Raw genomic sequence first — 24,567 nt, forward strand, 5'->3', positions numbered from 1 at the left:
CCCTTGCATATTTCAAAATGTTTCCTTTCTCCCTTTACCTTGCATAAGTACGAGGGGATTTTTTGCTGATATTCATTATGGGAGCCTGGCTGAGCTTCTGGAGGTAAATTTCACAATACAGTAGGGGCCCACCTTTGACTGGGTCCTCCTGGAATTTTTAACTCTTCAGACTTGTCCACACTGAGCCTCCAACAATTCACCAACTGCAGCTCAGATTTTCCTACCCAGCACTACCTCCTGCAGAGGCTTCTGCTTGTGAATCTTGGCTCCAGTAAGCCGTGACTTCCTATGTTTGTCTGTTTCTCCAATCTTGGGGTCAGTGGTTTTACCTGTGTCATCTCCTCTGTTATGGATCTAAGAGTTGTTGATTTTTCAGTTGTCAGTTTTTGACTTGTTATTAGGCTGAAGTGGTGACTTCCAAGCTCCTTACACGTGGAACCAAAAAGTCTTCCGCAATAATTTTATTTATTTATTTATTTATTTATGGCTGCATGGGGTTTTCGTTGCTGCGTGCAGTCTTTCTCTAGTTGCAGCGACTGGGGGCTACTCTTCATTGCAGTGCGCAGGCTTCTCATCGTGGTGGCTTCTCTTGCGGAGCATGGGCTGTAGGTGCGCGAGCTTCAGTAGTTGTAGCAAACGGGCTCAGTAGTTACGGCACATGGGCTTAGTTGCTCGGCAGCATGTGGGATCTTCCCGGACCAGGGCTTGAACCCATGTCCCCTGCACTGGCAAGCAGAGTTTTAACAACTGCACCACCACCAGGGAAGTCCCTTCCTCAATAATTTTTTGAATAAATGAATGAATGATGGGAAAAGGCTGAGATGTGAATTCCTCCTAAAATGAGAGGTTCCAACAACACCTAAGTGTAAGTCATGTAATACAGCAGCTGGGCTAAAGTTACAATTATATTAGGGCATTACGTTTTATATAGTTTAAAATTTATTTGGTGTAGCAAACTTTCTTTAAGGCTGAACTGATTTTTGAGTCTGCGTTAATGGAAAGAAAAGTATGTTGAAGATTTATATTCATTCACCCAACTATCAGAAAAAATAAATTATACAGTAATCCTTCCCTTTTTCATCCTGATACAATTTATTTCCATAATACTTTTGAAGTTCCAGGTCAATTTGTCTAGAGCCAATTAACTAATAATCAGTCCATATACCAGGTTGCCTAAAATTCAATCTCCTTTTTTTCTGTTTATGTTAGTGTTCTAATTAGCATGGGGGAGGATTTAAGAATTATTTTTTAACCAGCTTATAAAACAGAGTTCCCCATTTACTTTTAATACTTCTAATATGTTATTATCATATTTGAAGTATTTAATTTATTTTTGAACGCTTTAAAGACTTTTAATCTGTGTCTAAAAATCCTTTCTTTAGAATTCCATGTTCCTAACAGTAAATATTTATCAGCACTATACAAGACATAAACAATAACTTGTCAAGCTAGGCTATCTTGATAACATCACTAAGAACAAAAAACGGTATTATTTTGTGCCTTACAATCCAGTAATATTTTATGAATTAGACAGCTTAAATAATAATAACTCTTGTACATTTGACAAGTAATCATCACTGTAATAGGCTTTCGTCTTGACTGTATATACATTTTTAAACATGTTTCTCACTCTAGAAAATGAAACTCTAGAAACCCAAGTCTACCGATTTAGAATGTCATTCTGAAAATTATTTAACATAAAATATCTCAAAGAGCCACAGTTAATGTGAGTGTTGCCTCTAATGTAAAGGAGTTTCTCATATTGCCTGAACTCTAAAGGTAAAAAAGTGACATTCTATTACAAAACAATTACAAGTATTGGCGATATTTGTAATTCTCCTTCCCCATTTTGCCTGCTATTCATCCTTCAAAATTCAGTTCAAATGCCATCTCCATAAAACCTTCCTGACCTCTTCCAGAGTAGGGAGCTTCTCTAGGCTACCATATATATATATATATACCACTATTTTAATACTTAAAACAATTTTCATTTTTTTAACCCAAGCTGCAGAGAATGTACAGATAAATATTCAAATACAATCTCAAATACAATCTCATGGTGAATCAGCAGTATCTATGACTACATAGCTTTTAATTTCATTTCCCTCTTTTGTCATTCAGTTTCGTTTATTTTAAACTTCTTGGCTGCTACATGTGGAAGGTTAGAGCATTTAAAAAATTTTTTTTTAAAAAAGGTATTACTCTTCCCTACACTCATGCAGAAACTTTAAGAAATTAAAATCCCATTTGGAGCAATAATACCCTTAATCAAAAAAAGTTATTAAATTATAAAAGCTGTGGCTTTTAGACAAATGGCAATAATTAAATGTGCTATTAAGGAGGTGTCACTTTTCTAACAACTTTTGTTGTTGTAGTTTGTGGACCCCTGCTATAGATACCTTCAAGAAAGGTACCTTTTAAGACTATTCAGTGCCAATCATGTTTTGGAGAACAGAGTGGGGCTGCAAGAAAAAGAGAATAAAGAATAGTTTGGAAGTATCACTAGTGCTCAAGCTCCATGAATAGCCATTTTATATACTCCAAGATGTACTAGCATTACTATTAAAAAAAAAAAAAAAAAAAAGAGGGTGTCATTCCCTATACTGATCTCACAGAAATTCCCTTTAAGCTGGAAAGCACTTTTTTAAAGTTAGTTTTTATTATAAAGTACTTGTAGAAATGATTTCTAAATCTAGCATACAAAGAACATAAAAGTGCTAGATTATTTCAGCTCCAAGTTCTCTTCTAATTAAGATTCTGTGACTTAAAAAATTTTTTTTCTAAGTTTTTAAATAGAGCATCTGAGAAACTGGTGGGTGAAAGTACACATGATAAGTTGCGTACTACAAGGATCATTTTCAGTACCCAGACACTATAAGTGCTGAAGTCTCTAAAAAAAATTAGCCTGAGCTTAAGTGAAAGAAATTTAAAACAAGCTGCAACTATTTATAAAGAAAAATGAAGCTTCCCTCCTTTTGACTCATCTCCAAATTTAGAAAAGAATTGTAACCTAAGTCCAACCACAATCAATGTAAATTCACTTAAAGCCGCAGATCTTGGTAGCTCATGTCTTACACCAAGGCAAACACTGAAAAGAATATAAACCACTTCAACAAACATGGCAAAGAACACTGAACTTACCTTGAAAAAGCTCAAATTCACTTTCTAAATCAAGGAAAAACCTTAATTGGTAAATTGATATCCTTTTCTCCCAATAGTGTGAACTTGACTGCTAGTAAAAACTAAAATATATGTTCTTATATTTTCTTACATGAATTTAAACAATAATATAACAAAAGACATAATTTTAGAGAGAATAAAAACCCAGGTGATTAAGAAAGTTTATGGTCATAAGGACACTGCCCCTCAAGCTGAGATAATGAACAAAGTAATATTCTCAAGCCAGTGGCCAAATGAATGTACTCCTGTATTCTACTGATAATTCGACACCTCAAAGAGAACCTACAAGAATTAGAGATAAACAAACCTAATTCACTCATTTTAGTATTTCCATTTGTTTTATATGACGAATCTGCAAGAGAGATAGCAAGAAAATGATTAGAGCTGAAAAGGAAATGCATCATATGGTTCTTTACCACAGGTTCATCATCAAAACCTTAACAGATTTTTATCATTTATAACACTTAAAAGGACAGCCATCTATCAAAAAAAAAAAAATCAACCGAATTCTTTTTTAAAGGGAATGATTGAGGAGTAGAAACCTCATGTGAAGATAAATATGCTTCCTTTTTAGTTCCCATGATAAAGCACCCTTATGGGTCTGTAAACTCTAAAAATTAAGTAGAAGTAGACCTCCTGGAATGACATTACTAGTTTTCTTTCACAGTCATGAAATCAATTTAAGGGCAATACTCTTTTAAGGTTTTAGTCAAAAAGAAACGTAATTAAGGCAGGGAAAATTTATAGCCCTGAGCCACAAAGCCTCAGTCTTGAATTTTTTATTAGCATTATACTGGGAAGAATAAAAAGTCCCTGACCCTAATTTAAAACCATTTTGCTAACAAAAAGAATCATAGCAACATATAAGAAACAACCTCTTAAAAAGAATGAGGAAGTCCTTTATACACTTGTATAGAAAGATGTCTCAATATATTTTAAGTAAAAATAAATAAACAATAAGACAGTACAGAAAGGAGTATTTATTGGGCTAAAATTTGGGTTAAAAAAAGAGAGGAAAATATCATTTATACATGAATTTCCCTATATCCCCATAAAATACCTCTGGAAAAATACCTAAGAAACTGACAACATTAGTTGCCTCTGATGAGGAAACTGGGTGGGCAAAGGTCAGAAGGGGCAGGGAGACTTTTCATTGTATATTTATAGAAACTTTTGAATTTTGAACCATATGAATACATGTAGTACTCTATTTAAAAATATAAGAAAGTTGAACCAACAGACAAAACAGTCTCTTACCAGATCTTGAGCTTCTTAGAGGGGGTCTACACAGGCCAATTACAGGATCTTTACTCACCACTAATACAGGAAGAGAAAACATTAAAAAAATATATAAAATGTCAAACATATTAGAATGTCATATATAAAATATGTCATATATAAAATATGTCATATATAAAATATATCAAACATATTTATTATACAATCATCTATTTAGTCAGCCAAGTTTTTTCTGAGCTTTCCATTTTGCTAAGTATGGGAATACAATAGTGAACTAGAGAAAAGTTTCCTGCTATAAAAAATTTATGGACTTGATGGAAAATTTTGCAGTTTTTCTCACCAGACCATATTTGTATAACAAGAAAGGAATATCAAATAACACTCTTCTAAATTTCTCAATTAAGAACCAAAATCTGTACCATAGCACCAACTCAATTATCTACCCCATTTGTGGCATACCCTAATTGTGGATTATTTATGTCATATTTTAATTTGAGGGTTAACTTCCTGAGACTTAATACACTCCCTCCAATTATTTAACCTTGTGTGTGTTCAGGAAATGCAAACTCCAATTTTTAAAACAATGTTAATGTTAGCCAGGTTTCAGACTGTCTATGGTTCAATGGCATAGGGTTAATGAGGAAGCCAATCCCATTAAATAAAATATTAATGTTAGCCTAGAAATCCAAGGTGTGTTTCCTCAAACAGCCTCACACAACATAAAATAAAATGCAATCTACATCTAAATTTGGGTTATATTATGCTTTGTTTCATTTGTTTCTATAAAAAAGCAGTATGTTTGGCTCTGTATGAGAAGTGCAAAAACCACATTCCGAACCAGCTATCCCTGACCCCTGCCATTACACTGGCTGCCCATGTTTGTTTTCACAAAACTGACTTAATCCAATTTCCCTTTACAGTATCAAGAAGAGAAATCTTGAAGGGACACCCATTCATTTGTTCTAAAAATACTTACTGAGCATGATTTTGTACATCTTCAAGACAGAGATGTAGAGAAACAATTAAATTGACTTTGTGTAGCTCAAAAACACAGAACTAAGATCAAGAGAAAGTTACAGCAAAGTAGCTTTTAGTTCAATAGTAAAACGAAAAACAACCAAATTAAGTGTTGTCTCCAAAACAGAATGGAGAGTGAGGGAGTGATTTCCACATCACTGCAGATGATCAACAATGCACAGATACATGTTAACAGAGGGACACCTACACTGATAGAAACTCTGAGTAGATGACTTCCCTAAATCTTCCAGTTCTAAGATTATTATCAGTTGTTAGAATTTCACATATCAGGTATTTAGAACTTACATAAGCAGCTTTAAAAAGAAATCTTGTACATGTCTGTTACTCTTATTATTACAACTACCTTCCTCTTTTTCTCCTCTGTATTCCCATCCTTTTCAGGTTTAATTAAAACCTAAAACTTAACTTACTCTATAGACATCAATTACTATTTCAGTCCCCATCTTTTCATTTGAGCTTTTCTTGTATGCTCTACCATATATATAGCCCTATGTAAGATACTTGAAGGAGACAGAGTAGCCCAGAGAGGTATTAGAGAATAAAATAACAAGTACCCTTCTTTAGTAGCAATCTCCTTCCTTTGTCTGCTGCTTTTGCTCACCACTGCACCCCCAGGCTCTAGAAAGGGGACTGGTATAAAGTAGGTGCTCAATAATATCTGGAGAATGGATGAATGCTGTAACTACAGGAGCCAAAGAATCAAATGTTGATGACAAAATAGAAGGTATTAAAAATATTTAACTATAATTATTTAGCCAGAAACCATAACTGTTAAAAATATTTAACTTTAGGAAAAGTAAATGAAATTTTCCTACTGTATTTTTAGATTATGAAATTAGTTTCATGAAAGGAATGAACCTGGCCATAGAAGAAGTTATATAGATATTGTGGACTGAACTGACTGAACAACCTAATGGCTATTTCAATGTGAAAATAATGCAATTCTGAAACTTCAAACATTAAGCAGAGTTTAAACCATATCCGTATTCTAAACTAATACAATCAACATTTTTTCACAACTTCAAAAACAGGATGACAAATGATGTAGTTGTCTTTATTAGGTTGTTTTAGAAAGTGGCCCCTTGCTTTAGGTCATTAGTTTCAAGGACATTTTTGGATAAAGTTCTCTCAGACCACACCACTGGCCCTATATACAATTATGGCACAACTCTGAATACCAAAGTTAAACTGAAAGTCTATGATTCTACAAGAAGGAAGGGACTATCTTTTTTCTTTTTTAATTGATGTATAGTCAATTTACAATGTTGTATTAAGTTTCTGGTGTATAGCAAAGTGATTCAGTTATATATATATATTCTTTTTCATATACTTTTCCATTACGGTTTCTTATAGGATACTGAATATAGTTCCCTGTGCTATACAGTAGGACTTTGTTGTTTATCTATTTTATATATAATAGTTTGTATCTGCCAATCCCAAACTCCTAATTTATCCTTCCTCCACCCCGCTTACCCCTTTGGTAACCATAAATTTGTTTTCTAAGTCTGTGAATCTGTTTCTTTTTTGTAAATAAGTTCATTTGTATCATATTTTAGATTCCACATATAAGTGATATAATATTTGTCTTTCTCTGTCTGACTTCACTTAGTATGATAATCTCTAGGTCCTTCCATGTTGCTGCAAATGGCATTATTTCATTCTTTTTAATGGCTGAGTAGTATTCCATTGTGTGTTGTGTGTGTACACATATACATATACACATACCACTTCTTTATCCATTCAGCTGTTGATGGACATTTAGGTTGCTTCCATGTCTTAGCTACTGTAAACAGTGCTGCTATAAACATACGGGTGCATGTATCTTTTCGAATTAGAGTTTTCTCTGGATATGTGCCCAGGAGTGGGATTGCAGGATCATATGGCAACTCTATTTTTAGTTTTTTTAAGGAACCTCCAAACTGTTTTCCATAGTGACTGCACCAATTTACATTCCCTCAAACAAGGAAGGGCCTACCTTAAACTTGCACTTAAAGCAGTTTTCCATCAAAGTTGACTCCTGTTTAAATAATTCCTTTGCTAGAAGGACTTTATAACCATTCATTTAATGACTTCCCTAAACTCTTTCTCCTTTTATTAAGAGGAATGATACAGGAGCATGCCAAGTGCTAGATGCAGTATAATTTTTAAAAGCACCTTTTAGAGTAAGAGAACCCCGAGTATCTCAAGTCTCCCAAAGATGCACATATCCTTATTTCTAGTTATATTGTAGCACAGTATGATATCGATATATTCCAGGTAATCTATGCATGAGTTCCATCGATCTATCATCTATACTGGGAAATGTTTTGTCTTTTCCGTTACCAACTATAGCATAAGCTTCTTGAGATAAAAGAAATGCTTAAGCAAAATTTTATGAACTTCATATCTCCTGTAAAGTGCTGTGAGGAAAAAAACCCCACCTTATATCTGTATGTTTTACTGGGTACAAACTGACTTGGCAAGTACTATATCATTTTTGCAGTGGCCTTGTGAGTTAGGCTGGGTAAGTCATACAGATAAAGGCCTGAGGTTCAAGGTGAGTAGCTAATTCAACCAAGGTCCAGTGCTCTTTCCACAACATTATGCAGCCATGTACCTCAACAGCAGTCCTTAAATACAGGCCTAATGTGAACTCCAAAAGACTGTACGAGACATTGTATTTTATAATCGTTTTATAAGGGTCTATAGGCTGGTGCTCAACAGTCTTCATTACATCAATTTACTTAACTCCATAATTTTTATAAATTTACTGTAGATTTTAAAAATGAGAGATTTTTGTTCCTCCCAGTATAAGGGACATGAATTAAATCTCCAGTAAATAAAATTTCAAGAATATGGTTTTTCCACATGGCCTAGAAGGACTTCCCTGGTGGCAGAGTGGTTAAGAATCTGCCTGGGGCTTCCCTGGTGGCGCAGTGGTTGAGAGTCTGCCTGCCGATGCAGGGGATACGGGTTCGTGCCCTGGTCTGGGAGGATCCCATGTGCTGCGGAGCGGCTGGGCCCGTGAGCCATGGCTGCTGAGCCTGCGTGTCCGAAGCCTGTGCTCCGCAACGGGAGAGGCCACAACAGTGAGAGGCCCGCGTACCGCAAAAAAAAAAAAGAAAAGAATCTGCCTGCCAATGCAGGGGACACGGGTTCGAGCCCTGGTCCTGGAAGATCTCACATGCCACAGAGCAACTAAGCCCATGTGCCACAACTACTGAGCCTGTGCTCCAGAGCCCGCAAGCCACAACTACTGAGCCTGAGTGCCACAACTACTGAAGTCTGTGTGCCTAGAGCCCGTGCTCCGCAACAAGAGAAGCCACCACAATAAGAAGCCCATGCACTGCAACGAAGGGTAGCCCCTGCTCACCACAACTAGAGAAAGCCCACGCACAGCAATTAAGATCCAACGCAGCCAAAAATAAATAAACAAATCTTAAAAAAACAATGGCCTGGAAAATCTGTTTATAGCACCTATCACTCAAAGCATTTTCCTAAGGTAGTTTATAATCTTAATACAGTACCATAGGCTATTCAAGGAATTAAGCATAAAGGGTGTGTTATTTGGAACTGAACTTGAACCAGATATTTATTCATTCTAAACTGAGAACAGAACAGTTTAAATTATAAGGAATAATCTTATTAGAAGCAATGGGTAAGGAAAGAAGTCAGGATTTGCGTTTAAAAATAAAAAGCCAGAGATGATCAGTTTCAATAGCTACAATCATTTATTGCTGTGGACTTTCCTAATATCAAAAAAAGCAAACTGAAAATAAATGGAACTAAAAACCAAAGGATGTTACGCGTTAATGACAACTTAATCCTTTCCCTTGCTTTTCAAAATAGTTTAAACAGGTTTTAAAACGTTAAGTAGACTATCAAATGTACCCTATTGTCATGTTACATTGATACTAAGATGCAAATATTTTTACACTTTAACATCTCTGAAAGTGGGATGTATCATAAAATCTAAGGCATATTACAGTTTAATTGGCAGCATTTCTTCCTCTTAGGTGGTACATAAAACAATGACAGTATATCTTACAACTGATGAGATCTTAGATTTGATGAAATATATTATCAAACTGAGATCGACCATATTGTGTCATGATTTTACAATGCAGACCATTTAATCCATTTTATTTTATTTATTTATTTTTGGCTGCATTGGGTCTTCATTGCTGCATGCGGGCTTTCTCTAGTTGTGCCGAGCTGGGCTACTCGCTGTTGCGGTGCGCGGGCTTCTCACTGCGGTGGCTTCTCTTGTTGTGGAGCACCAGCTCTAGGTGCGCGGGCTTCAGTAGCTGTGGCTCGCGGTCTCTAGAGCGCAGGCTCAGTAGTTGTGGCGCACGGGCTTAGTTGTTCCACGGCATGTGGGATCTTCCCGGACCAGGGCTCGAACCTGTGTCCCTGCGTTGGCAGGAGGATTCTTAACCACTGCGCCACCAGGGAAGCCCTTAATCCGTTTCAAATGGAAAGTAGTGTGACATATTCATTCATTCAACACGTAACAAGCTTTACTGAGTAGTAATTATTACACGGGACAGTGACAGTGAGGTACTTGGGGCAAATGAAAGGGCTTTGGAGAAGACAAACCTGGGTCTGAATTTGGCTCAGTTACAAGCAAGTAATCTTAGAGAAAAGTTAGCTACTCTGAGCTCCAGTTTTCTCACCAAAAAATGGGTACATCTATCCTGCATAGTTATGTGAATGAATTAACATACACCAAGTATATGGTATTTAGTAGGTACTCAGGTATGTGCCCTGTCTTTTCTTGACACATCCTACTATTGCTTAATTCAATAAACAACCTATACAGAAGATTCACTGAAACCCTGAATGAGGTATGATCTGCAACCCTTGATAGACCAGGCTATCATCTATACATAAAAAAAGCAGCCACGTAAGGAAAACAATAAACTCACTCTTCTTACCTGGAGTCTGTGTCCTCCTGATAGTATTCTTTGAGACGGTTGGGCTTAAAACAGTTTGTGAAGGTGGTTCATCCTCTAAAGAAAAGATATGACAATTTTAAAATTCAGAATATGTGAACTGAGTAGAGATTATGTATATTAACAGCAATATATAAACAGAAATGCAAGTAATTCATCCCTTCAGAAATGTGTTATTAGGTTTACCAAAACTTAGGAATTTAACTAGCCAGAACTACTCTTTAAGACAATATAAAAATAAACTATTCACCAATGATGCTTTACAACAAAATTACATTACTTTAGAAAATTTAAAAGATGGGCTAAAGCAGAAGAATGAAAAACGTGTAGATCCTTATAGATTTACTAAAATAGAAGTATATCCTTTATGTGTTAAAAAAAATTAGCTTATACAACTGCACCAGCCTGTGTGGGAGAGTCAATACAATTTAACATATATATTTTTTGCCTTCTAAAGCAGTCTTCCAGATATTGGAGATACAGAATGAACATAAGCACGGAAGTATAACGTGGTCCTTCAAATACATAAATATATATGTAGGGTCTTTGTCTTCAGAAGTTGACAATCTTAAAAGAGAGATAAAACTAACATATATATGGGTTAAACTGTCTTGAATTGCTACTCCCAATACTAATTTACATTATCTTTAACATAGTTTCCAAAATCAATACATCTTCCAATGTGGCAGCACTTCACGTGTTAGCTCGTAAATGTGCAGCCTATTACTCTGCTCTAAACTGAAAATCCACCTCCTCTTCATCATATCCATCAAAGGTCTATCACTAACTATGTAATTCCATTATGATTCAAATCCCCCGATTTTACCTCATAGGTGCCCTACGGGGAGCCAACATGAAACTTCATCTGTGACTCAGTGTTAGATAGGGGAGAGGGGGCAGGGTGGGAGAGGATGGATTAAGGGAGCTGATTCATCTGTGACTTTCCTAAAACTATACAATCACCTTGCCAGTATCCTTGCGGCCCATTCAGACGACAACTAATTAAAAGTCTTGCTTTGTCTGGCTACTACTTAACCATTGACGGTCCCCAACATGCGAATTTTTGCCAGAGACCACCACACTCTAGAAAGAGCGATCAGCTCAAGTTTATCAGGCACTGGGAAGCTTCAAGTTCAGGATAACTAACTGCCTTACCCTATTTCGGTGTAAGTATTTGGGTGGGCCCTCAAATCAATTCATCAACTACACTTGTCCTCAAAACGGCCACTCACAAAATTCCCCTCCCTCTCTCCCCACCTGGGTAGTGATGGAAAAAGACTGGAAGGTTAGATGAGAAGCAAAATTTTCAGCTAGGGACTTCTGGCCTCTGAGAGTTAAAGGAGGAAATGAAAGTGGCTTTGGTAGAAACATCCGCAGGACAAAGAGAACCGATATGAAACCCAGCCCGGAGTGATTCAGTGTCCCGCCTGCCGCCTAACTCGCCGTCCCAACGTGCAAGCCTGCAGAAAAGAGGCAATCCTGACACCCCTAAATTGATGCCCAAGGATGCACGCGGCTCCACGGCTCTGCTCAAGTAGCTCCGCACGACTGCCTTCCCTTCCAGTGCCCCCGCCCCTGCCGCTTTCCCGCCAGCGGTCGGGGCGGACCGGGCGTCGGGTCGCACGCCCATCCGGGCGGAGGAGCCCCGAGGGGGTGAGGTCCAGAAAGGCACACGCCCGGCCGAAGCGCACACGCCCTCTGCGCGCGCACGCTCACGGCACTCCCTTCCTGGCTCGGGGCTGAGACTGTTACCTCTGTCGGCCTCACCTTCGGATGAATGGGAGTCCCGTAATCCTCTCCTGGTCGTAACCGGAGACGGCTGCAGCGGAGGCGGCTGTGAGTGCTGCTGCTGCTGGAGGCGAGTAGCCCTTCGCGTCTTCATCTCGGCTTCCTGGAGTCGCGGCTGCCTCCGCTGCCGAGACCGAAGGTAATAGGAGCGTTCTCTCACTTCCTCCTTCGCCGAATCGGGCCGGAACTCTTCTAGCGGAATTTGTCTTCCCACCGGGGCCTTTTCTTTGGCCGCCCGGGGCTCGAAGTCGCCGTACACTTCGGGCGGCTCTTCTGAGAACCTCACTTCCCGCCGGCCGTGGCGCGACGGCGTAGGAGATCTATACGCAGGCGCGTCACTGCCGCCGCCATTTTGAGGGGCGAGCCGGGGCCTCGCCTCCCGTAGCGGAGCCCTGGGCGTGACGTACAGCCCCCATCCTTCCCTCTCCGGCTCCGCCCGCCACCCCTCGTCTGCCATAGTTGTTGACGTAGCTTGAGTCGATCGAGAAGGTGTTTTGGAGGGCCTGTAGAGTCTCCCGCCGTTGGTGGCGATGGTTTTTCGGGTGTTCGGCAGTGGTGTCGACGGTCAGGGAGGCAGTTGAGAGTCGCTGGGGCTGCCGCCTGCGTCGTCGCTGCTGTGCTGCAAACCCGCCTCTGGGCCCATCGTGTGTTCTGAGGGCTGTGAGAGAGGCAGTGCCTGTGCTGGGTCAGCTGCCGCGGGTCACTCCCGCCTCCTGGCTGAAGGCACCAAAGAGGAGGAGAAGAGGGAGGAGGACGTCGCTGTCCTTGGCCTTCAGGGAGGGAAGGAGGGGACGACGGAGAAGAGACCACTGGTTGGGCAGAGTGCCGGTACTCAGCCCGCTGCTCCTGGCAACTGTTGCCGGCACGCAGGAGACGTCCGGCCCGTCCCCCAGTACCGAGAACCTGGGAAAGGAGGAGTGGAGGGGAAGTTTGGTCCTCACCCCCAGGCTGTTGCGCAGTTTTCCCGCAGCCTCTGATCGACTGCTGCCTCCGCCGTACCTTGCCGAGTGTTTCTTAGCAGGGGTTGATAAGAAAGATACTTTTGCAGGTGTCATCTTGGAGAAAATTTTAGTTTCAAGGACCTTGGGAAGGCATTTAACCACTTAAGTTTTAAGTCCCTCGTTGAGTGTACGAAATCGGATCTACAGGCATACTGGGGTGGATTAACATTTGCAAAATGTGCGCATAGCAAGCAGTCTTATTCCTGGTTTCGTATAAAAGCTCTAGTCCAGCAGCACTGTTCAGAAAGCTTGCTAGTGCTGTGTTATGGACAGTGAAAAATGAACAAATACTTTAATTAATGACGGCACTGTAATTTTCACTTGTGATCCATTATTTTTACTTTGATTCTGGGCATGACTTGATATACTGCATTTGATATAGGGTTTTCCTGCGTTTAGTTTACTGAATAAGAAAGCATGATAAAAGCCTATGTTCCACCTCTGTGTATCGTATTTGCAGATGTGGATAATCTGCAAATATCTAACCAAATTTAGACACACTGAAGGAATGTTAATTTAGTATAAAGTCTGAACAATTATTGAAAAAAGATTAATCTTGCCTTCAAATATACACACACTTCTTGGACGGCTTTCTATAATTGATTTTAGTGACTAGATTTAAAAAGTTGAAATTTGGATAGCAATTATAATGAATGAGCCTGAAAAATTTGAAGGTATTTGTTTATTCTTTCATGTATTTAAAATCACTTTAGAATGTTTTTGAGCAACTCATTTGTCCAAACTGGGGACAGATTTCAATTTAATTAAATCTTAAGGTGTTCAATGTTTTCACTAATTGTCCAAAAATTTGGCCACAGACAAGAGGAATTACATGCTTTAGAGAATCACCTAGGTTTTTGCCTGTGAGGAGATTCATTTAGTTGAGCTTTTGTTTTTACTGTATACAATATAGACGAAGAAACTGAAGGAATAGCAACATGGGAGATGCTACTTTTTAAAAAAATCTTTTGTCTTAAGGGAAAATGAAAAGCATGTTCTCCCTCTTCAGCCTGAGTTAGATAGTATATTTGCAAGATTCGTGGGACTTAGTCTTTTCTGACAAAATGCTGAGAAGTGTTGATACTTGGTTAATACCTGGCTTTTATTTAACTAATGATTTATGGGGTACCTACTATATTACTCATTATTAACATATAATAGTAAAAGTTCTGTAATAGATGAAATTATTAAAGAATATAAAACTTTATAGTATTAATATACAAAGTTCATATTATGAACAGTAATGCATATATTAAGAGCCTCTTTAAAACAGTTACCAGGACAGGTGACTATATGGAAACTTGGTTACAGATTGTAAAACTTAGTTTGGGGGAACATATTAAAAAAGAGAGGACAGGAGGTTCTATATATTATTGAATATTCAGTACATGTGTTATTTTGTAATTAAAAATGCTTGTAAGAGTTTAGGAATGGTTTTCAAAGAAACAGATCATGAGACGCTTGAAGTAAAATCAGAGGAACGGCAACTTTAATTTAGCATTAACACATATATTTGCTTAGGATTTTCCCTCTTTAGGTAATAAGGATACATAATCCTAGCCCTGCCATACGTGCCTCCCACGCCTTAGCAACTTTACAAATACCAACTTTCATCACTAACTGAGAGGTAAAGGTAAACCCTTGTCAAACCAGATATTCTGCTGTAGATGTTTTCCAAACTACAAGGGTGGCCCAAAAGAGGTGAGACAGAGACAGACTCATAGCTAATATTATAAGGGAATTGCTGGGCTGCCAATACCAAGAGAGGAAGCATGAGCTCCAGATGTTAAACAATTACTTTGGGAGTTTGAGATATGTAGAGGAATTCAGTGAATCAAAACAGAACAAGAGAAGAAATGATTACAACAAAGAATGTACTCATCAATTTAATTCATATATTTATTAAACACAGAATAGATGCTTAATAAATATATGAATTAAATTAATGCGTGTTCTTTACCCTGAGGGAATTTGCCATATACTAGGGAAGACAGATATACAAAAAATTATAATTCAGGTTAAATGACTGGCAATTTAAGGACCTAGCTATTAGGCCTAAGTCTAGAAATCTAATGTTCTTGACAATGGATTTCTAAATAAAGCAGATTTTTTTTTTTTTTTTTTTTTTGCGGTACGTGGGCCTCTCACTGTTGTGGCCTCTCCCGTTGCGGAGCACAGGCTCCGGACGCGCAAGCTCAGCGGCCATGGCTCACGGGCCCAGCCGCTCCGTGGCATGTGGGATCCTCCTGGACCGGGGCACAAACCCGTGTCCCCTGCATCGGCAGGCGGACTCTCAACCACTGCGCCACCAGGGAAACCCCAATAAGATAATTTTTGTACATGAGTTTTTTGTTCAGGGTAAGCAGAAATCCTGTTGTTTACTGAGAAAGCATTTATCAATTAATTGTACATAATATCCACACTTTTGATCAGAGAAATAACTTTGGGATTATATCTTAGTAGAAGGAGGAAACATTGTTATTTTTAATAAGGAAAAGATTGAAATATTAAATAAGAGGAAGTAAAGACAGTAGCTAGCTGCATTTATTCCCCATCCTCACAAGTGATAGAAAAAATACTTTAAAGACGGTTAATACAAATGAAAATGTCTAGAAATGAAGTGATTAGAATATAAGTCTTCCACTTATTCTTTGTTGAATTAGAAATTGCAGTCAATTAAACAGCGTCTAAGAATGTTCCCAAATCCCGTGTCTTCTGCCAAAAAAAGGATGGTTGAGAGGTGAAGACACCAAAAAATCAGTTACATGAAGAATCAGTAATCCAGTAAATTATTGAGCTAGTGCTATGTACTAGGCAAACCCTGTTCTAGGTGCTGGGGATACAGCAGTAAAAGAAGAGACCAGAAGGCAACCCTCCCTGCCTTCTAGGCTTTTATATTCTATGGGAGTCAGATAAAAATCAAAATAAGTACAATAGTGTGTTGGTCAGGAGTGTTATGGGGAAAAATCAGGAAAGGGGAAGTGAGATTTATGTGAGTAGATTTCTTCTATGTTGTATTGAATTGGTGCAGGTCAGGAACAGGACTTTTAGACTTACTTGACTTTGCCCTTAACCAATTATGTGTTCTTGCGTAAATTGCTTGCCATCTCTCAATTTTCATTTTTATAAAATTAATAGATTAAGATAATAGCTATTTTTTATTCATCATTTACTAATGTCGTTTAGTAGACACTGTTATGTACATTAGCTCATTTACTCACAACCACCTATGAGGTACTATGTATGTAGCGTTGTCTGCATTTGACAAGAGCAAACTCGGGCTTAGATTAAGCAACTCCTTTGAGGACATGCACCTCCTAATGGTAGAGGCCGGCTTCTAAGTCAAGTCTGACTGGTGCTTGCCAGTATCATTGGCTAGTACCTCTCACTGTGTTGGTTCCATTAGTTCCTCGAGCCTATGAACTTTAGGTCTTTATGAGGGTTTAGGGTCCTCCAGGGTCTTGCAGGGATGCCTGCCTCCGGGTCTGGTAGCAGCCTGAGAACGCGGGGAGGCTTGCGGTTCTGCCGCTGCACTCACCGCACCTCCAGCCTCCAGCCTGCGGGGAGGAGGGGCCGGCGCCTACCAGTCCCAGCATTCCGCGGGCGCCTACCCTCCCCGCGGAGGTCGCGGTCACGTGGGCAGGGACGGGACGACGTTCTGTTCCGCCGCGTCCGAGGGGTGCAGCTCAGCGTTGTGGAGCAGAAAGAACACTCTAAGGGCTCTCCTGATATTGACAGTCGACGATTTAAAACCCCGCTAGAATTTGTAAGTAAAATTTGTATACAACTTTTCCATGTTTTAATATTTGATCTGATACCTTCTTTTTAAATATCTTTCAGAAACGGTCCTTCCCCACCCCCACCTCCTTACCGCAAAAACCTTAAACGGAGCAGGTTGGAGGTATATTTTTGTTTTGGAGTGAAAAAAGAGAAACAGAATCATATAAACATTAAACAGAATAAGGTGGGAATAAATGTTTGGTTTGGACTTTGAGACGAGAAGCAGAATTCCTATAAGGTTCAAATGTAAACGGGAAATCTACCAGTGCAGGTGTTGATTACTCCCTTTACCTTCATGCTTAACAGGATCCCATCATTCGTCTTTTTAATCTTTATAAGATAGTGTCCGTGTTCCCCCGCCGCCGCCCCGCCATCGCTCACTTGCCACCCCTGCCTTTTAGCCTTTATGGTGCTAAAAAGAGAGAAGTTTTAGTAAGACCCTGCAATTACCAATTAATTACATATTATATATGTATTCCCAATTGTATTTCATACCCGAGAAAGTTTACCCCTTTTTCCTTCCTTCAAAAAAGTTTACTCTACTTAATCAGTAGTGCTTAATTGTTAGACTTTATACACAGTTACAGAAATCAGTTAATCTGATTCAACACACTGTTTCAATTTTACCTGTCTTTAGGTTTTAAAACATTTTATTTTGGATCTATATGAGAGATCCTTTCCTTGTCTCTGTTTGTTAAGAATTAGGGCTGTGGCTGTTATCCGTATTTATCAGTTTTGTTTTTCAAGCACAGGATTACTATATAAATGGTCAGTGGGAAATAATCTAATTTAAAAAGGAACTTACTGGTAGAGGAACTAAAAATTTTCCTGGAAGCCTTTGTGTGGATTAGAACAGTTTGAAAACTGACATTTGCTGTGAAAACTTTGGGAGTCTCTCCTGAGTAATGCTTATGCTGAATGCAGAGTCCAGAACTTGATTACCAGTTTTACTCTGGTTTATCGTAACCATAAGTGACTCAGTTCAGCTCTACTTCACTTGTTTTTCTTCCTAGTGTAGAGATAATACTAGCCTGAGAGCTTCTATAAGTAATAAATAAAGTAACAAGAATTTAGCTAATTATTTGAGGATTATTGGGTATTTAAATAATGTATAGCGTCTTGTATGTAATTTATTTTTGCGTAGGCGGTAATTTTAAACTGTATACCATGGAAATCCACATTTCTCTGAAGTGCCACTTGAATTTCCTGAAGGAAAGTTTGCTGAGAGAAGCCTTGTCTGCTTTATGCTGTTTTTCATTTAGAATTTTAATTGTGTTAAAATTTTGTTAATAGTCTATATTTTATAATGACTACTGTGTCCCACAAGAGATAAGTCAATATAGTGATTATACTTTATCGTAAGTTTTGCACAGCAAATCAAGCATTTGTGAATAAAGAAAGATGTCTCCAACATTGGTTATGAGCGTAGACTTCGGAGTCAGAGCTGAGTTTGAATTCCTGTTCTGTCAATTTGTGGCTTGGGCAGGTTGCTTTATCTCTCTGAGCCCATTACCTCATCTTTAAAGTGGAGAGTCATAGGGTTATTTGGAATATTAAATGGGTTTAAGGACTCAATAAGTGGAAACAGTTATTACTAATTGGACTACTTTCTTCTTTACTAATATTAAAGGAAGTGGCACATGGTTTTGATAATCAAAATAGAAAGGAAGAAAATTCACCAATAATTCCACTACCTGAACAAATCAAATTGTTTTTATTTTTATATACTCTTCTTTAGCTCTTGATCATGGGTGTACATAATGTAAATATAATAACATTTTTGCCAAAAGGCAAATTTAAAACATTAATTTGTAAACTTCTGAGGGTTTTGTTTTAATTATATAAATAGAGCTCTCTGGTTCTGCCTTTATTTTGATCTACTAGTGAAGAAACAGCAGAACTTTCCTTTAGCACAGTGTCCACTTGCTTTCCCCATTCCGAAAAATAAAACGTCTAGTTGCACTTTTACTTAACAGTTCAAATAATAATAAACACATCCTGAGACTTCTTTTGTGCCCCCATAGTGGTAAGTGCTGCACATTATCACTTTAACCCTCATAATGCTTCTTTCATCTGGGTAGTTATTCCATTTTGTGGTTAAGAAAACCAGGGAAATAGAGCAGAGTTCACCAAGTCAGGTGCTGGAGCAGTCATTCAGGCCTAGGCAGTCTGACTTTAGAGGACTGTGCTGGGAGGATTTCATATTTATAGATTCACTATATGGATGTTGAGTCATATATGTAGGCAGGAGATGGTCCTGCAGGCTGACTTAAACTTCTTTGTATAAGAGTAACAATATTTGTACTTTATAACTACCATGACCACCACATGTAAAAAAAATTTTGTAGGAAAACAAGAGTAGGGAAGTGTTCAGTGCCTTAACAGATGAGGCATTCACCTATAGTTTTATTAGTTGTGGCAGTAAAAATATAATTTATGCACAAGTTATTAAGAGTAAATTTTCCCTTTTTTTATTAGGGATAGATATAGTAAACATAGGGTTTATAGTGATGGAAAGCTAACTCTTCTTCATTAAAGCAGTGTTTCATGTTTCTTAAATTTTATAGTGAGCATCAGAATCATCTGGTGAGCCTGTTAAAACAAATTCCTGCACCAGACCCTCAAAGATTCTAGTCTGGTAGGTCTGGGGTGGGTCCCAAGAGTTTGCATTTCTAATAGGTTCCCAGGTGATGCTAATGATTTCCAGCTAATGAGTTTAGTAAGGAAACAAATAATAGTGGGGGTTGTCCAAATTGTTGACCTGATGGTGAAACCCCAGTAGCAATGAGCACCCAGCTCTTGTTTTTAAACACTATCCTCTGATAAAAGGAACTAGGATTTTTTTTTTTTTTTTTTTTTTGAGACGTACTTGATTCCAGGTCTGAGTCAGGGAAAATACAAGGTGAGCCTGGAACATCTTGTGGTGCTTGAAATTAAGTAAATGCTCAAAAAGGTTTGGGAGCTTGTTGAAAGGACACAGGAGGAACTTGAAGGAGCTTGATGGCCAAAGTTGGAACAACCTGAGTAATAAAATGAGTAATGGTAGTACTGGATTTTAACCCATAGAATAAAGTAAAGTAAGTGGCCATGAGTCCATACTGACATAGTTGATAAATAAATAGAATTCAAGAAGGGACAGCTCTTTCTTAGAGAAGAATTCCAATGAGTAAACATGGTAAAAAGGAAACAAAATCACTATTAGACAAACAGCCGCATAGTAATTATTGCAGATAAAATCTACCTATAATACTGGTAGGTGAAATTTTGAGGAAAATCAGGGTATTTGCATAGTCTCAAAATATCTCCCCAAAATAATTATTAGCTACAAAGGAAAAATAGTAACTTGACAGTGGAGATACTGTGTTAACCAACTGATTGAGGTTAACATCACCAGTAATAAGACATACAGACATCATGACCCCAGTGATATGATGCACTTAGAAGGACTCAACATCATTTCTGTGGTGTTATTCTTGCCAAAAATGCATAAACTCTTTATCTTTCTACTCACAAATTGGGGGACATTCTACAAAGTAACTGGCTAGTACTTTTCAAAAGTGTAAAGGTCACAAAGACCAGGAAAAGTCACAGATAATTAGAGACAGAAACTGTCACGGATTGGAGACTCAGGAGAATTGACAACTAAATGCAGTGGTGGATCCCAGATTGGACTATGGAACAGAAAAGGGACATTAGTGGAGAAACTGGTACAATTCGAGCAGTCTGTAGTTTAGTTAATTGACTTGTACCAATGTTAATTTCTTGGTTTTGTAACCGTATTTTATGAGATGTTGACTTTAGGAGAAACTGGGTAAAGGGTATAAGGAACTCTCTGCACTATTTTTGCAACTTTTCTACAAGTTTAAAATTCGTTCAAAATAAAACATTTAATAACAACGTGCTGGCTTCCTGTAGATACTAAAGATGATTAGAGGAGTTGAGCTAAAACTGGGAATCAGTTATGCCACCCACTGTTGGAAATCGTAGCAAACTCTTTGATCTTTGTGTGTTGCTTTTTGCCTCTGCGTGGGTCAGCCTAAATGTGAAATGCAAATCGAGGGAGTAAGAAGGGTAAGAAGGAAAGGAAATTTTTTCTCTATCCTCAGAAAAAATTTATATCTGAACTGTTCCAGACATCCAGTCCCTATATAAGAAACAGTTCCCTAAGAAAGTAAGTGGAGTGCTTTTTGTTTCTAGTTTTTAGTACTTTCTCAACCTCCCCTTCAAAAATATGGAATAAGTACTATTTAGTGAAAACACTGGGAAATGAGTGGGAAATCTTGAAAATAATAATCCTGGCATATTATGACAATGGATATGGTGCAGAGGCGTGGGCAAGACTTAGATACTTAGTTTTCAACACAGACACAAATAGCTGATACAAGTATATAAATACCTAACCTTAGCACTAGGTCTCACTGTTGAAAACTGCATATTAACTTTAAAGGTTTGGCTGCTGGTGTTTTAAATTGAAACTGTAGATAGAATTTGAACCATGGACTTTTGTCCATTAGGGCAAAGTAGATTGAAGTGCACCAGTAAAATTTTAAACCAGTTGTTCCCCTTTATGGAATGCCAGCAATGCACACACACATCTGTTATGTTTGTCAGTTCCTTTTTTTTTTTGTTATTTTTATTTTTGGCTTCGCTGCAAGGCTTGTGGGATCTTAGTTCCCCAAGCAGGGATTGAACCCAGGTCCTCGACAGTGAGAGCTCGGAGTCTTAACCACTGGACTGCCAGGGAGTTCCCTGTTTCTCAACTCCTGGGTGACTCAAGATCATATTTTTTGTTTGGCTTATCTATTTTCGTAAGAGGGAACAGTGTGTGTGCTCAACAGTGTTGAAGATTGTGCCTTCTCTCTGTGATCTCAAGACTGCCAAATTAAAAGTAGTTCCTCACAAAACAGGCTGAAACCTTTTTTCAGGAGCATGTATTTTCATAATATATTTTAAGCAAAGAATTATTTTAGATTATGTGAATTTAAAAAGAAGAGTGATTCTTTTTTTTCATACTCCTTAATCTCCCAACATCTAAATTCAGAACTAGTTAATGAAATATGAAGCTCTTGAGATTTCACTTCGTGTGTGAAACTTATCAGAGAAGCTGTCTCATACAAAAAATAGTTTTGATTATTGAGTAGTGTTAGAATAAATTATTCCATGGGAGAAAATATTTAAAATGGAAATGCAAGAAAATTTAGAGCATTTATATTTTTTCTATGTGTCTGTTCTTTTGATTTTATATATCATATGAGGACTTGGCTGAGGCTGAAGTTTAAGTGATATATTTGCCTGGAGAAGTCATCCCAGTCCTGACTCAATCTGAAACTTATATTATCCTATCACTAAAAAGAACAAGAGGGACTTCCCTGCTGATGCAGTGGATAGGACTCCAAGCTCCCAATGCAGGGGGCCCAGGATCGATCCCTGGTCAGGGAACCAGATACCACATGCATGCCACACCTAAGGAACCCAGCTGTCACAACTAAGACCCATTGCAACCAAATAAATAAGTATTCTAAATAAATAAATAAAAAGAACAAGAGAATTTTTGTTTATCAGAGGCAGATTTGAGCTAGCTTACTAACATCAATTCAGGAAATAGCGAAGAATGATACAGACTCAATATTTAGAGTTGATAATTATTTAATATGTATTAAGCTGCCATCATTAATAGTGTAAATTTCACTGGTTTGAATAGAACTGCATTTTCTATTTTGATGTTAAAGTGCTTATTTTCTAAATTTTCCTCTAATAAATCTACAGGATGAAACTTAAATTTACTTTAGTTCTCATACACAAAAAGTCTGATCTGGGAAGTTCCCTGTTGGTGCAGTGCTTAGGACTTGCCACTTTCACTGCCAAGGCCCAGGGTCAATTTCTGGTCGGGGAACTAAAATCCCACAAGCCACGCAACGCAGCCAAAAGAAAAAAAAAAATCTGATAGAAAATATTTGTGAAAAAAAATTCAGAAAGTTCCAAAAAGCAAAACTTGAACTTGCTGTGCTCTGGCAGCTATTTACATAGCATTTACATTACATTAGGTATTATAAGTAATCTTGAGATGATTTAAAGTATACAGCAGGATGTGCATGGGTTATATGCAGATACTACACCATTTTATGTAAGGGACTTGAGTGTCCCTCTGGTCCTTGCATTTTGGTATCTGTGGGTGGTCCTGGAATGAATCCCCCACTGATACTGAAAGATGACTGTATAGCATTTATGTGGTAGGGAAGCCCTTTAAATTTGTTTTTTGCCCACTGTTGTTGGCTGCAAGGTTCGCTTGAAGATAAGGACATTCCAACTTCTGTGGGCCTTCCTGAATTTCCTGTGATCTCTACAGGCAGTCTTTTTATATCTATCGAAAAGCTCTTAGCCTTTACCTAAAGCATTGGTTCCAATCTGGATTCCCTCGACATCTGGAAGCTCTGTAAGATTTTTCTCTCTGTATGTATAGTATTTGGCATTGGGCCTAGTACGTGGCAGTTTCCTCAATAACTTAAACAATAATCAGTTGAGTAATGGTGGTTCCCAAGGTATTTTTTGCACTTCTACCAGCCTGGTGGTAATCATACATTTACCTCAGATCAACCACTTTTTTTTTTTCCAGATCAACCACTTTTGACTTAAGCTAATGGAGTTGAGGAAGGAAACAAATCCAGAGTAGCCGAAATCTCTCTGACTTTATGTTATAGGCATTTTGAATATTATCTGTAATTTAAAATATTGAAAATTTCTAAATCAGGGCTATTAACACTAGTTTTTTTCTTGTTTTTATTAGAAGTTCTGATTGGCAGACCTACATGTCTAATTAATAAAATGAGAAAACGAAGTTATTACAAGAATGGTAGTTGTTCAGGGATCCTTCCGTATTGAGATCTGGGGAGGGGGGTGCCAGGAATAAAAATTGCCTTTGATGGTACAATGATTAGGAAGCATTCATGCCCAATGGTTCTGAACCATTCCTTTGGGAATCTAAAAGTGTGTACAGTTGACCTTTGAACAACACAGTTTGAATTGTGTGGGTCCACTTACATGCAGATTTTTTTCAACAATAAATATTTCAGTACTACACGGTCTGTGGTTGATTGAATCCGAGGATGCAGAACGATGGCTACAGAGGAACTGCATATACGAAGGGCTGACTGTAAGTTACATGCAGATTTTTGATTACTTGAAGGTTGGTACCCCTAACCCCCACGTTGTTCAAGGATCAGCTGTACTCTCTTTCCAGAAAAATATGCACATGTGTACATAAAAAATTTTATATGTAATTTCAGGGGATTTAGGACTCCCTGAAATGTATCCTGGATTTTTTTGTGTGAAAGTGGAAAATTATGGGAGAGAGTTTCTCCCACCCCCACTTTAATATAATACACACAATTGAAGAGTATCCTGTAGCTTTGCAAATAGCTTATGAAAGGGTTTTCTAAAACTCAACAGTCACTGCTTCAGAAAGGCAGTGTCTTATAGTGGTTAAGAGTACAGGCTCTGGAACCAATCTTCTTGAATTCAAATACTGATTTCTCTACAAAGACCTGTGTGGCTCTGGGCAAGTTGCTCAGCCTCTCTGTTTCTTTAACTATAGAGTGGATTATTGTAAG

The 24,567-nt window shown here is 38.2% G+C and overlaps 2 protein-coding genes across 14 annotated transcripts in view; one reads left to right on the forward strand and one right to left on the reverse strand.

The window, feature by feature from the left end:
- The window catches only part of TOR1AIP1 (torsin 1A interacting protein 1), a 51,765-nt gene extending 38,487 nt beyond the window's left edge, over nt 1–13,278 (reverse strand). For 2 of the 11 annotated variants that reach the window (XM_027086163.1, XM_027086168.1), the window contains exons 1-4: nt 12,144–13,278; nt 10,374–10,448; nt 4,438–4,497; nt 3,488–3,532 (exon numbers count right to left, since the gene is read on the reverse strand). In XM_027086163.1, coding sequence (XP_026941964.1) covers nt 3,488–3,532; nt 4,438–4,497; nt 10,374–10,448; nt 12,144–12,636 — 673 coding nt within the window. In that variant the 5' untranslated portion in view covers nt 12,637–13,278. Of the gene's footprint in view, nt 1–3,141; nt 3,166–3,487; nt 3,533–4,437; nt 4,498–10,373; nt 10,449–12,143 lie in introns of all 11 variants that reach the window. The other 9 variants (XM_027086167.1, XM_027086164.1, XM_027086159.1 and 6 more) reach the window with 8 other exon arrangements.
- LOC113609141 (torsin-1A-interacting protein 2-like) overlaps nt 12,219–24,567 on the forward strand; it is a 38,406-nt gene continuing 26,057 nt past the window's right edge. The window contains exon 1 of one of the 3 annotated variants that reach the window (XM_027086172.1): nt 12,219–12,318. The gene's annotated coding sequence lies outside the window, so the exon portion shown is untranslated. Of the gene's footprint in view, nt 12,319–16,852; nt 16,947–24,030; nt 24,111–24,567 lie in introns of those variants that run through there. The other 2 variants (XM_027086174.1, XM_027086171.1) reach the window with 2 other exon arrangements.

This window comes from Aethalodelphis obliquidens, unplaced genomic scaffold, assembly GCF_003676395.1.
Source record: "Aethalodelphis obliquidens isolate GAN/ISIS:26980383/991018 unplaced genomic scaffold, ASM367639v1 scaffold55, whole genome shotgun sequence".
NCBI lineage: Eukaryota > Metazoa > Chordata > Mammalia > Artiodactyla > Delphinidae > Aethalodelphis > Aethalodelphis obliquidens.